A 12,636-nucleotide genomic window follows, 5' to 3' on the forward strand; every position below is an offset into this window, starting at 1 on the left:
AAAACCTTGTATTTTTTAAAAAGTACAATATATACGACGTTGATTGACTAAAACGATTCAAGGATCAAAATATAAGTTAAGTAATCAACCAATCTTATTTGGAGTCTATGAAAGATTCTTGGGCGATCGTTGTTTGACCCGCAATTATAAATGCTGGCGTTCTAAATTACTGCAAATTCGCTTGAAGTTCTCAGAGGAATCGATCGATCTATAAAACAAATACGAATAGTTTCTACTTCACTAAAAATAATTTTTTTTTTTTTTTTTTTTAATTTGCGATTTCATTTGAATTATCACTTAAGTATGCACAGTACGACCAAGTTGTGGCCTTACTTTTCTAGCTGCTCTTAAATCAAGCATAAACATGATTTCTTCTAACATCTTTTTATCTATTTTCAAGTTTTATTTTAATCCGTCTTTTTCTGTGTACTTCTTTTTGGTCTCTCAAACCACTTGCTCAACAGCCCTACTGCCAAACCCTTGGATAGACCTTGCACGAAACCCAACTCACAACACTTAAGAAATGCGGTGAATTCGTGAACTGTTATGAAATGCACGCAGCTTTATGATAAATTCTAACAAAAAAATTCAAAACTGAATCCCATTCCCACTAGAATTGTGGTTCGTTTCCTGTATAATTATAATTGCCAGTTCCCTTTCCAAAATGCTAAATGAACGCGATTTTGACTTGATTTTCGATTCATATGACTTTAAACATGAAGGAAAAGTATGAAAAAAATTGATTGCTTATGCAGGTAGATCTTGTTTATTGAGTCAGAGACAAACTCTCAAGACTCTGGTTTTTCTCGCTTTACCCAATTACCAATAGGATAAACTATTAACAAAAAATTTTCTTAGGTTCATCTTTCCAACTTTTTGCCAATCATCAATGACCTACAACTCTTACATCCCGCTTCTGCACCACCTCTTTTGAGCGAATTCCAAAAACAATGTACACTCGAATTCGTACGGCAAAATGCAGATCTCTCTATTACAAAGGATAATTTTCGAGACGTATATAAAAAACTTACTGAAAACGAAGATGACTCTTTTGCGAATCAAGCTGAAAAGCCTTCGATGGAGCAACAGAATTCCAAAAATTCTATCAAAGAGGATGCAAATGAACACTCTGTCAATTCTGCACATTCAAAATCATCTTCTAATGCCTCTCCTGAATCCTTAAACCCTTCTCAAATGATGTCTAAGAGACTGTCCTTGCCGCCGATGTCTCAATTTACCGACAGTGATTTTGTCAATATTCTTCGAACTCCATTTGCCCAATCTACACCACTAAATAGGTAAGAATTTTTTTTTTAGAAAAGTCATTAAAATTCTAACAAGAAGAAATACGTCGTCCAGAAATACTGAGATGCCACTTGTTAGGAAGGATAAACCTGATTTTTCCAACGGGCACCATGATCTAATCAAGCAAATCACAGAACTCCAGGATATGTTAGATAAAGCTCGAGATCAAGCTAGAAAGAAATCTCGTACTGTAGATATTTTAGAAGGAAAAGTGAATGAACTTACCCACCAACTAAATATGGCAGATTCCAAATATAATGAATCTAAGGTAGCCAATAATTCGCAAAATAACCAAATTAAGACTCTTAAGGCTCAAAATCTAAACATTCACAAAAACTTTCAGAAAATTCAGTCAGAACTCATACAGACAAACTCTGGCCTCTACTCCACAAAAAAAGAGCTTTCAGCCTTGCAAGTTCGGTATGCCACTCTCTTGCGTAAGTTTACAGATCAGACTAAGAAAATTGAGGAATTAAGCTTGGCTGCATCTCGGTCAAGTGAAAATGAGAATACTATTCGTCGGCTTGCTTTAGAGAACCATGAATTAAAAAATTCTAATAATCAGCTAAACAACCACATAGATGATCTTACTAGAGAAAAACATTTAATTGCTTTGTCTAATAACCCAAAAGGAGATGAATTTTTATCACCCTCTAACCTTGACGAAATGGTTTACTCCAAAGAGGTTGGCCTTTCTTTCACTCAACCATCAGTTTGCATTTCTATTCCTGCGGTTGGAATGCGGGAAAGTGAAGAATTAAGAGAATTGGAATTTAAATGTAAACAACAAAAGAAAACGATAGAAGAATGCAAACACATAAGTCAATCATTGCAAAGCTCTCTTACTGCTGAAAGTTCGCGAAACAAAGAATTGGTTGCTGGATTTTTGATGCTTTCAGAGGAAATTGGTATCCAAAAATGGATTATTCAAAGCCTTTCCAAAATGTCTCCAACCCTAAACGACTTTTGTCGTCGGTACGATTCCTCTATGCCAACATATGAAGAATCAAGCCACGAATGCACAGTTCTTTCGAGCTTTAGTGACGATGAAACAGGACTCATGGCAACTAATACAACAATGAATAACTCCTCTAAAGATTTTATGGCGTCTCAAGATACTGTTAATGCAGACAACCCCCATTTTCTAGCAACGAAAGGACAACCTTTGCTTCTTTTATCGGTTATGAAATCCAACATTTTGCGACTTTTTTACGTCCTTTTTCTTTTTGCCTGTTTTTACGGACTTGATTACATATTGTGCGCCGAGCTATTGCAAGCTTTTTTGCGTGTTGTATTTACATTTTGCGAACATATAATTATACTCCTTTATGGACGGTATGAACTGGTACAGCCTTCTTGATAATTAGGCGACTAATAAATAATGACGAAAATGAAGATGCTAGCGAAAGATTTTTTTTTTCTAAAAAAAAAATCAGTGCTGATTTAAATTGCTTTACCCTTTTTCAACTTTTTGTACATAAAGGTGCAGCTGAATAATGGGTCTAACGGATAAAGCAATAATGGAACTTTCTAATTTAATAATAATGTATTTTTATGGTTGTGACGATTATGATTTTAGATGCAAGTGAAGATGTGAGAAGATTCAACGTCTTGTTGCTTTTGTTTCAGATGTGGAAGAGACAATAAGATAGGTAATTATCGTTGAGGTTATCCCCGTAAACCAAAATAAAGATGTGAAAACGAGAAATGCGGAAACCTTATGCGTATACATGAACCAGCTAGTAAGGACAAGTTAGTTTGTGAAAAAGTATAACAGGTAAAGAAATTGAGTAAAGTAAAAAAAATGAAGAAGGTAAATCAAAAAGTAAAACTTACCGCATGCCGTGCAATTTTGATGCAAAAGCTAGAGTCGCTTCGTAAAATTCAATATCTTTAGAATAAATTTTGACAATAGCTTGAGCTGGAGTATTTTTGACAGAAAATCTAACGGAAAGTGTTGTAATTGAATTAAAACTTTTAGCAAATGTTTCAGATTCGAACAAACGGACATTGACAATATCTGTTTCTTCCAAAATCCCCATGAAGTAAAGAGGTGAACATACAATTAGCTTAAGGTATTCGTGAATAGGAGACCTATGAGGAAGCAAGACTGTTCGTTTAACCTGCTTCAGAGATCTTTGATTTCTATCTTGAAAATCGACAGAAACCATAAAATTGCCCATAGCACTATTTCGAGGAGAATGCGGCATTTTGATTTGAAGCAAAGATGTGCCAGGTAACCTAGGATCAATTGAGAAATGGTCCAATCTGACCTCTGCAGTTGGAAAGTTGAGACCCGTTCTATTAAAGTATGTCAGCATGGATTCTAATTGCTTAACAAATGCACGAAACAGAAAGAGACATAGAGAAATCAGAACGCAGCTTAAAAGTTCCACCGCTACGATTCATTTCTACATGCGCTCTTCAAACCTTTTCCGTATATAAATTTTCAAACATACGTATAATTGAAATAAACTGGATATTGAATTACAGAATGAGGAATCACGGTATCGTAGAATATGACATAGCTTACTAAACTTGGTATGGAAAATAGTCCTATTACCAACATCCATACTACTAACTTGAATAATTTAACTAAATAACCCATGCTTAGGGCTTTCGTATGGATAACACTACTTGAATGAATCCTTGATCTCTAACCCAAGTTTTGGTGTAATGATTTACCACCGCGGCTTTATCCGCGGCTGGTCGGGTAAACTCACCACCAAAAATGTTACCAGTGAAAGCTCAACGACATGGTGGTGGATTACTTGGTGGGTATGTTATGAAGTTACAAAACAGTTAACTATTCCACTGCCAATTACAGACTAACCCACGCGTTAAAGCTGCTGTCAAAGTGTAATATTGTATTCGAAGAAATTGTGAGTTTTACACTATTTTCATCGAGATATAGTAATGGGTGAACAAAAAATAAATTTTCAAGCAGGGTTCTTGCTTCATTCGTACATTCTATCATTTCCCTAAATCCATTTTGTATATGCTTGAGAAATATATTGAAAATACTGTGGAGAAAAGTATAACAATGCATTGCTAACTGTCATTTAGTGAGTTATTTTTGTAACCGATATTCTTGCTGGCAATTAATTATCATAGGCATCACAGGGAGTATGCATGGTGCCCCCGAGTTCTTAACAAAAGTGAAACAGCAATATCTTCAGCAAGTTGACTTATATCGCTTTCAATGGGTAAGCAAGCCAACTGACTGGCCTATTCTCTTTAATGACTATGCACAAGTGTTTCTTTCGGAAATAGTGACACCCTCGGCATACACCAGGGCTTTTTTAAAATCATATTTTCGATTTTTAGACTCTATTGACAGCGGCCATAATGAACGAAACGAGGCACTGCTGTACACTTATATCGAATCTCTCTCCAGCACGTATATACCTCCTGTACAATATTCTTTAGGAGAGTATGATATTTTAATACGGGAATCCCGGCATGTTCTTTTGCGCGAAGGAACCACTGGAGCTCGTACATGGGAAGCAGGAATGGCTCTCGCCGAATACATATATCAACATCCCGTTCAATCAGGAATGAGGGTACTAGAGCTAGGAGCTGGTACAGGTCTTGTTAGTATACTATGTGCAAAAATGGGGTCCATCGTCTTGGCTACAGACGGTGATACAAAAGTGTGTGATGGTGTGCGAGAGAACGCTCGACTAAACAATTGTGATATAAATGTTAAAAAGTTACTATGGGGAGTAGATCCACCAGAATTCTCAGATATTGTTTTTGCATCCGACGTGGTAAGTCAAGAATCTTGAACTATAAATAGGAAATTGAAAAGTCGTGTTAAGGTTAAACTGCTAACGGAAACTTATTGTTTAATAATTAGTGCATTCTTTGATGCGTACTAATTATTATGCAGTATGTTATAGACTTACGATTGTGATTTAAGGTGCTTGGCTACTACCCTAACACAAATTATAACAATAAATCCAAATTGTAAAATTATCCTTAGCGCTAGTCTTCGACGACAAGAGACATTTTTTAACTTTTTGAAGCTCATCCAAAACCTCTATGCTCGACAGCTGGAGGTGTGGGATTCTCCCAAAATACTTTACTATGATAGTCCACCCATCGTCTTTTATGAAGTCTCTAAATAAACAAAATGAATGTCTAGACGGTTTCAATGCTGACAAATTTTCTACTATTTTAAACTCTACTGGTTTAATAAAATGGAGTTCTTAAAATCTCATCAGTATTTTATGGGTCGTTAGTATTGTCACCAAGTTAACTATACTTGCAGTTTCAATGTAAATAACAGCTATCACTACTTTTATTACCAATACTAACTAGCAGTGACAATCATAGATAAAGCTCGCAACCTTTGGTATCTCCATTAAAAGCACAAATATAATAAATAAGTGGTGAAACACGAAAATAATCACCTTTTTGTGAAGCTAAATTTTTTTTGTTTAGCCACATTATTAAATCGAAATAGCCACTAACGATATAGGGCATATGCTAAGCTTCATCCATTTGGAATTGAGTCTCTTCATCCAAAGTTGTATCGTAAGAAGCCACTACTTCTGTTGAAGTTTTTGATTTTTCAATAGAAGAGGCCATGTTAGACTTCAGGGTTTGTCCGTTTTCTAAAGTTTCAGATATTGCAGTCAAATTTCCTAAATTTTTAGGTGTAGTTGCTGTAAGCGGTTCCTGGGAAACCTTGTTAAGTGAAGGAGGAGTAGCTTTCTCAGATTCTTGTCGATGACGATCAAAAAATGCAACAAACCTACTGGAGGTGGGTGTTCCATTATAAGAATTGTAGGGTGTAGGATTCCCACTATTCAGGTTTGAAGAAACCTTTGACATAAATCTTGAAGCTGAGGAAGAACTTACTGCTTCATCACCATGGCTCATTTTTCGTTCCAACTCCTCTGGAGTCAAGAGTTCTTGCAAACTGTTGGGAATGAAATCTTCCTCATTAGCGAACTCGTCAGGAATGTCATAATTTACAGAGTCCTCTTGTGAAGTTCCCAAGGAAGAAGCCAGTAAAGATGTCCCCACAGGATTAAAACTTTGAAGTTTCGAGGTGAAAGAATGAGTTCGGTCAGTACTTTTAAGGAACTGTGATGAAAACGTCGAGGGACTAGTACCGAGGGAAGATATAAGATTGGGAACGCTCCGACGACTTGATAGTGGATAAAGGTTCTCAAGCGAACTAGGAGTAGCAGTAAGCGTACTACCATTTATTCCTGGAAACTTCCTACTCTTATTACTTCCGACGCTTGTTGGTACCGAAGGGCTTTTGGTAGGACGTCCAAGATTACCGGTTGCGGTAAAGGTATTCATAGAAAATCCCGGAGCCATAGATGCACTGTAAGAGCGATTTAGTATTGGGGGTTTCAAACCAAGAGACATAGATTCTGGATTGAATATGTTTCTCGTTCTGATTCCGCTGCCAAATGAGGCGGGTGAGATGTGATTGGAGTTAAGATGTGCCTCTGGCGTATGCGGATAGGAAGAACTAGATAGAAATTTGCTTCCAGAAAATGGAGAAGTAGAGCTTTTAACAGATATGGAGCTGAGGCTACGCTTTGCATGTGGTGAACGTACCGTGGAACTTCCATTAGTTGCCTCAACATAGGCAGGAATGGTTTCTATGCCAGTCACATCACTGAAATCCTTAACAGATGCTTTCTTTGAGAGACTATCCCCCACAATAGAATATACGTCTTCTGTAGAAGCGGAGAACGCATTGGCAGCAACAGTCACCTCCGATGGAATAGCTACGTTGGATTCTTCCTTTTTAATTACTAAAGCTTCATCTTTTATTCGATTTTTTTCTTCTGAAGCTGTGGCTGATGCCATAGTAGTCATTGGCAATATTTTGTCATTGTTGGAAATGATGTTAGCCATAGGAGCAGCAGATATGTTTTGAGAGCTTGAGCCCATAGCTGTAGTAGATGGGGCAAAGGCTCTTGTCTTTACTTTTCTTCCATCAGGTAAAACATGTTCCAACGCGCATTTAGAACCAAATTTACAGTTTCCTTTTTGGAAGTATTTACAAATAGTTTTCTCTGTCGCCAATTCTAAATCGTGACTAAATATACAGTTTTTTCCACTTGTACAAGTTCCTTGCCTAAAGAACTTACAAGGAACGTGTTGTAAACCTAACTTTGTTAGTGAATCTGCTCAACTCTCCGTGATCGTCGTCCACAGCCTTCTTACTTTTTGGAGAGGGTCTAGTAAGCGATGTTGCCTCCGAATTAAACTCGCTTAAATGATATTTCTTCATGTCTTCTGAATTTTTAAAGGCATTTTTCTTCGTCATTTTTGATGCATGTATGGGATTGATGTCAAAACACCAGATAGTTGCTCTGAAAACGAAGAAATGAGAGCCGCATTAAAACAGCCTTATAAAAAACTTCAATCAGCTTTTTATAAAAGGCTTCGTTTGCGATATGTAGCTTCTTGAGATATACGATGATGGGGAACCTTGTTAGGTCGAAACTATATTATAATAGTAAGTAAACCTTAGAGCACGCAAATTGGGGTCACAACCTTGGGTGTTGGAAAGAAAGTCTACACTAAACGAAATAGTCAAGTCTATTAATAATATTGTATATATTAAATACTTCTAAGGGGATTTTCTAATGATATCTCGTATTAGTGAAACCTCCGGATGTTGGGGTTGGTGTGGTATTGATAAAGACTGAGCAATGTAAACAAAATAGCTAAAATTCAAAACAGTCAAATTAAGATTTCCAACAACCCCAAAGGTCCCATTATAAATACAGGCGTTTTAGCCGAAAATTACATAGAAAGAAATGAGTGTTTATTAAATAACAAGCAATTAAAAAAAAAAGCATCGTATATTGGCTTATATAAAATTGCCCAGCTTCTACATTGATAGATGTCAATAAACACATGCATGCCATTATATACATCATTAACAATAGTAAATATAAAAGACTAATCATCTCTTTCCCTTTGCAAAGAGATAAAGGACATCTATTTTTTCACCCTTTTTTAAAATCTAAGAAATGTAAGCATTAAACGTTAAATATAAAGTCATAATGATAAATTTAAAAAATCATTCCACAACTTCAAAAATGCTGGATCGGTTAATTCCATAAAATGACCATATGTGCGAATAGTTAACCAGTAACTCATTTCCAAGCAATGCTAATGCTGCTGATTTACAGTACTAAAAGAAATAAAGCTAGGAATTTATTGAACTGAGTAAAACGACTACTCTGAATGAGAAGTCGTGATATCAAATTAATGTGTTCGCGTAAAAAAAACAACAATCTTTGAATGCTTGCCATTCCTTGATTTTATCTTTTATTCAAAGAGATTGGCCAACCCCGTATCTTCGTCTCTTGAGAGTACATCATTTTTTTGCTCGTCTTGCAAGCTAACACTTTTTTCAAACCTTTTCAGCATTTCTTTGGCGCTTACATCAAGGATGGCGGCATTGACAGCTCTACGGTCAGTTCTCGGTACAATTCGACCGGAATTAAGAAGTCTCGTAAGCAAAGCTTTTTGAATTTTTAGCGTGGAGGCTTCACGGAATTTGTTGAAAAATGCTGGAACCAAATTTTCTTGATTGGCAAGGGCCGGAATACTAGCCAGCAACTGAAACGCTGAATCAGTAATTCCTTGCGAGTATGACAAAATAATACAAGCTAATCGAATAAAATCTGACTGCATTGACTCAAAGTAAGGATCATGGATAGCTAGAATGACTGATTGAAACACCTGTTGGCAGATAAACTCTCGTACTAATGAATGAGCCTGCTCAGATACTAAGAGTGGAGTAATCGCCAAAAACGCATTTACTACCAACCCCACAGTCCGAGAGTCATGAATCACCAATAAATGGCATAATGTGCATAATAATGGTTCGCAAATGATAGCGTTATCCAATACATATTCGGAAAGCTTTACAGGACCTTCAACAGTCTCTTTTCCTATTAAGCTTGAAGAAACATTGGACCGAGATTGGGTAGGAGTGATTTGTAAAAATGTTTCGGTAATCAATTTTGCGGTAGCATAAGTTAGATGACGAAGCAAGGACTCTTCAATCATCTCCTCTGACAAATCATCATCCTCTCCTGTCTCCTCAGCATCTTCTTCAACAAGTAATCCGCGATCGTTAATCCGCCGCCACTCACTAACTAGTTTGTGATCTAATTCGGACAGCAAAGCTGGCAGTAAAGGTAAAAGACATTCATCGCGAAGTTCTGCAGGACAATTAACGCAATACGGTTTGATTACAACATTCACCATAGACGTCCATTGATGTAAACTTAACCCAGCTGCATGAGAAAAGAAAGCTGTCAAAAACTGCTTAGACAATCCGGGTACACAAAAAAATGCTTGACCTAGACGCATAAATGAAGCTATAGCATAATAACAGTATTCCCTTAAACGCCTTAAAAAATGACCGAACGAATGTATTAACTTGTTAGCTGAGACGTCCATCTTGTAGGACTCTTCCAAAAATTGATTTTTAGAAATTTGACTTACACCATGCAACCAAAATCTTTCAACAATACTTTTTTGAAGTATCGAAGAATTGTGCATTCCTAGACCACTTATAAATGAAGGCTCATAACAACAATGCAACTGTTCAACTAATTTTAACAAATTTGGAACAACATTTGGCAAGATAACTTGCCATAGGTTCTTTTGCCCTTCAAATTCAGATGGATGTATGTGTTTATTACTACAGGTGGCTTCACAAAATCTCCCCAAACATTTAATCGGCCATAACCATTTACGGCCAGTTTCAAGATTTGATTGATATGAAGCAGCATCAGCATCCAGTTCAAACTGTGTGTAATCAGCATTGTAAGGATACTTTGCTGATAAGTATTCAGCCATTTGAGGAAACCCAATGTGATTCAAAAACTCCATTGGACTGTTAACAGGTGGCTGAACATCAAGCCAAGTCTTGACAACCGGTCCAACTAATTTTTCAAAATATTCATTTTTGACTTCAATATTGACATCAGAAAATTGAGTTATTACAAACAGAAATGTTTTTAACATTACAATTTCAGAGCCCGTTAATGTTGTAGCATTGTCCAATTGATCGATGATAGATTGCAACTGATCAAAGATATTCATCAAAGGGTTCGGCATTAGTTCTCCTAGTCTCACAAGCTCAAAGCAGCATCTACTCCGCATCTCATTAATTTTTTGAACATCGGAAAATCCATACGATGCGGAAGTGTTATCGTATGTGACAGCAGATATAATTTTTTCAAGGACAACACCAAGCAGGGTAGTATTTTCTCTTGCAAGAATGGATGTAAATAACACTAAGACACTGATCAAACGAGTAATCAGCATAGGGTCTTTGAAGTTAATTTCAACAAGCTGTTTGCACCACAAAAACAGATTTTGTAAAATTATTTCATAAGTAGCGGGATCATCAGAAGTGTTTTCGTTCCAACGAGTAACGCCGTGCAAAAACGCTTCTATCGTTGAAAATCCAACATCCATTGTAAGATAAAGAGGACTGGTCTTTGAAAAAAATTCAGTCTGGGATTGAATATCTTCCATATTGCCAAGAACAGTTGACTGAAAACGATTTTGAATCCAGTTTAAGGACTCGATGGGAGTGATGGATACGGTTAATCTAACAATGTCAAACATAAACCTACGAAAGTTACCGCAAAACGAATGCACAGCAGAAACACCTTCCACATCCTCTTGAAGGTATTTAGCAGTAGCAGACTCCGGTATGAGTTCAACAACTGCATCCTCAAAACGAAGTAACCTCTCGGAGGCAATACTTAACAACTCAGGGTAAACGATTTGAAATTTTTCATGTTTGGAAATAATGGGATCCCTCAATGCTAAAACCCAAAAGTGTTGAGATATAGCACTGATTAATAAACTAGGATGTTTCATGATTTCCAATACTAGTAAGGAATAAGTGTCCAGGGATGTGAGTTTAATACATTTCCGTCGATTAGAGTCAAGGTAATTGTATTGGCCCAAAGCAACTATGGTCTCAGACAGTTTTTTTAAAAGAATATATTCGGGAGTTGTAGATGAAAGTGTTTTAATATTTATTGATTCAGATGTGGCAGTGTAAACTTGATGGAGGGTATAGAGACTAGATGGGGACAGCATTTCTTCGACTATTTCCCACAGAGGATCATCAATTTCCATGGTTCTGGTTACACAAATATAAATGCAATCAATAGCGTGTGTTTTTAAAAAGATTGGCCCTTGGACTAAAATTTGACAAATATGTGAAACGATGTTTGCCTCTCGAATGGAATCAGTAGCTACCCAGGACAGGCAGCTTTTGAAACACTTTAAGCATTCTAAAGCATCATCTTGACTTTCTAAAGCGTTGCCCCACCGGATAAGCCAACCCTCATTGTTAGAAGGGATAGTAACGGAATAAGGAAGACCTGAAGGATATAATTTGTGCAGGGTGGAAGAAGAGGATAGGATGCTGATAAGCGCATTAAAAAGAATATGAGAGCGTAAGGATGCAACGGGATCATCATACTGATACAAGTCTTCCATTATACCACGCAAGATGAGGGAAGATAGTTGACGATGCTGAAGGCTTAAAGACCAAAGTGATTGTAGAAAGGAGTCAAATTCTTCTCTCCATGTGTTATACCAGTCTCGTTTTGCAATTTCAATAAATACGGAGGCGAGTTTACTACGCACAAAATGTACGGACAGCAGGTTATTGTCTTCGAGTGATATTTTACATAAAAAGCTAGTGACAGATTCCTTTTCCTTATTCGAGAAACTTTTCCAATTCATTCCAACACTCGTTTCAAAAAGACTAAGAGAGAAATGTTGTACTATATGAATGTCAAGTTTACAGCCGAGTGAGGAAAAAGCCTGCTCATTCAACTCTAAGAGTTGAATGGCGACCGATGGACTGCTGTACGAATCTTTAAGTTCATCTAGTAACTAAAAACGATAATTAGCAAATATTCATGGACCGTTTCCGCAAAGCACCATGGCTATCTCCATTATGACTCATCGCGACTTACCTGCTGGGCAGAGAACCGAGTTTCTCGCGAGCTTTCAGGCGAATGCACCACATTCAGAGCTTGTAAAATATTTGATAAACCTTTTTCATCCATCAAAACCAGTTTATTGAAATCGAGTCACTGAAACTCAAAAACTGTTTACTTCAGGACTCCTTTGTGATGCAAAGAAATTTACAAAGATAATCAAGTAATCACAAGTATTCCAATACTTAGGTAATAAATAATGAATTTTCCTTAATAATAATCTTGAAACGAAGCAAGATCGTAACTGCGTGTTGGGTGTTTCAAGAAACAATCAAGCCAGCATACACCGCATGTGTTT

At 36.8% G+C, this 12,636-nt stretch overlaps 5 protein-coding genes and 2 long non-coding RNA genes across 7 annotated transcripts; 4 read left to right on the plus strand and 3 right to left on the minus strand.

Moving 5' to 3' along the window:
• Positions 1 to 271: 271 nt before the first annotated feature.
• sei1 (seipin) lies at positions 272 to 3,944 on the minus strand. The gene is made up of 4 exons (NM_001356116.2): positions 3,765 to 3,944; positions 3,142 to 3,606; positions 1,897 to 3,044; positions 272 to 1,859 (listed from the first exon to the last, which is right to left on the minus strand). Exons 1-3 carry the CDS (start codon positions 3,911 to 3,913, stop codon positions 2,909 to 2,911), a joined length of 750 nt encoding a protein of 249 aa, NP_001342865.1. The 5' UTR covers positions 3,914 to 3,944; the 3' UTR covers positions 272 to 1,859; positions 1,897 to 2,908.
• On the plus strand, positions 498 to 3,027 carry kms1. Its single transcript, NM_001019622.3, has 3 exons — positions 498 to 727; positions 859 to 1,298; positions 1,345 to 3,027. Exons 1-3 carry the CDS (start codon positions 665 to 667, stop codon positions 2,663 to 2,665), a joined length of 1,824 nt encoding a protein of 607 aa, NP_594198.1. The 5' UTR covers positions 498 to 664; the 3' UTR covers positions 2,666 to 3,027.
• SPOM_SPNCRNA.3541 lies at positions 3,645 to 3,847 on the plus strand. The gene has a single exon (NR_192906.1). It is a non-coding gene; the product is annotated as a non-coding RNA (long non-coding RNA).
• A 174-nt stretch (positions 3,945 to 4,118) lies between the features above and the next one.
• Positions 4,119 to 7,768, plus strand: efm3 (methyltransferase). Its single transcript, NM_001356117.2, has 3 exons — positions 4,119 to 5,075; positions 5,208 to 5,585; positions 5,632 to 7,768. The coding sequence occupies exons 1-2, from the start codon at positions 4,434 to 4,436 to the stop codon at positions 5,433 to 5,435; spliced, it is 870 nt and encodes a 289-aa protein (NP_001342864.1). The 5' UTR covers positions 4,119 to 4,433; the 3' UTR covers positions 5,436 to 5,585; positions 5,632 to 7,768.
• Positions 5,503 to 7,763, minus strand: cps3 (zinc finger protein Cps3). The gene is made up of 2 exons (NM_001019625.3): positions 7,504 to 7,763; positions 5,503 to 7,445 (listed from the first exon to the last, which is right to left on the minus strand). The coding sequence occupies exons 1-2, from the start codon at positions 7,604 to 7,606 to the stop codon at positions 5,797 to 5,799; spliced, it is 1,752 nt and encodes a 583-aa protein (NP_594201.1). The 5' UTR covers positions 7,607 to 7,763; the 3' UTR covers positions 5,503 to 5,796.
• Positions 7,769 to 8,112: 344 nt separating the features above from the next.
• msn5 (karyopherin) lies at positions 8,113 to 12,600 on the minus strand. The gene is made up of 2 exons (NM_001019626.3): positions 12,315 to 12,600; positions 8,113 to 12,231 (listed from the first exon to the last, which is right to left on the minus strand). The coding sequence occupies exons 1-2, from the start codon at positions 12,405 to 12,407 to the stop codon at positions 8,620 to 8,622; spliced, it is 3,705 nt and encodes a 1,234-aa protein (NP_594202.2). The 5' UTR covers positions 12,408 to 12,600; the 3' UTR covers positions 8,113 to 8,619.
• SPOM_SPNCRNA.3542 lies at positions 9,300 to 9,768 on the plus strand. The gene has a single exon (NR_192907.1). It is a non-coding gene; the product is annotated as a non-coding RNA (long non-coding RNA).
• Positions 12,601 to 12,636: the final 36 nt, after the last annotated feature.

The sequence above is a fragment of the Schizosaccharomyces pombe genome (genome assembly GCF_000002945.2).
Source record: "Schizosaccharomyces pombe strain 972h- genome assembly, chromosome: I".
Lineage (NCBI taxonomy): Eukaryota > Fungi > Ascomycota > Schizosaccharomycetes > Schizosaccharomycetales > Schizosaccharomycetaceae > Schizosaccharomyces > Schizosaccharomyces pombe.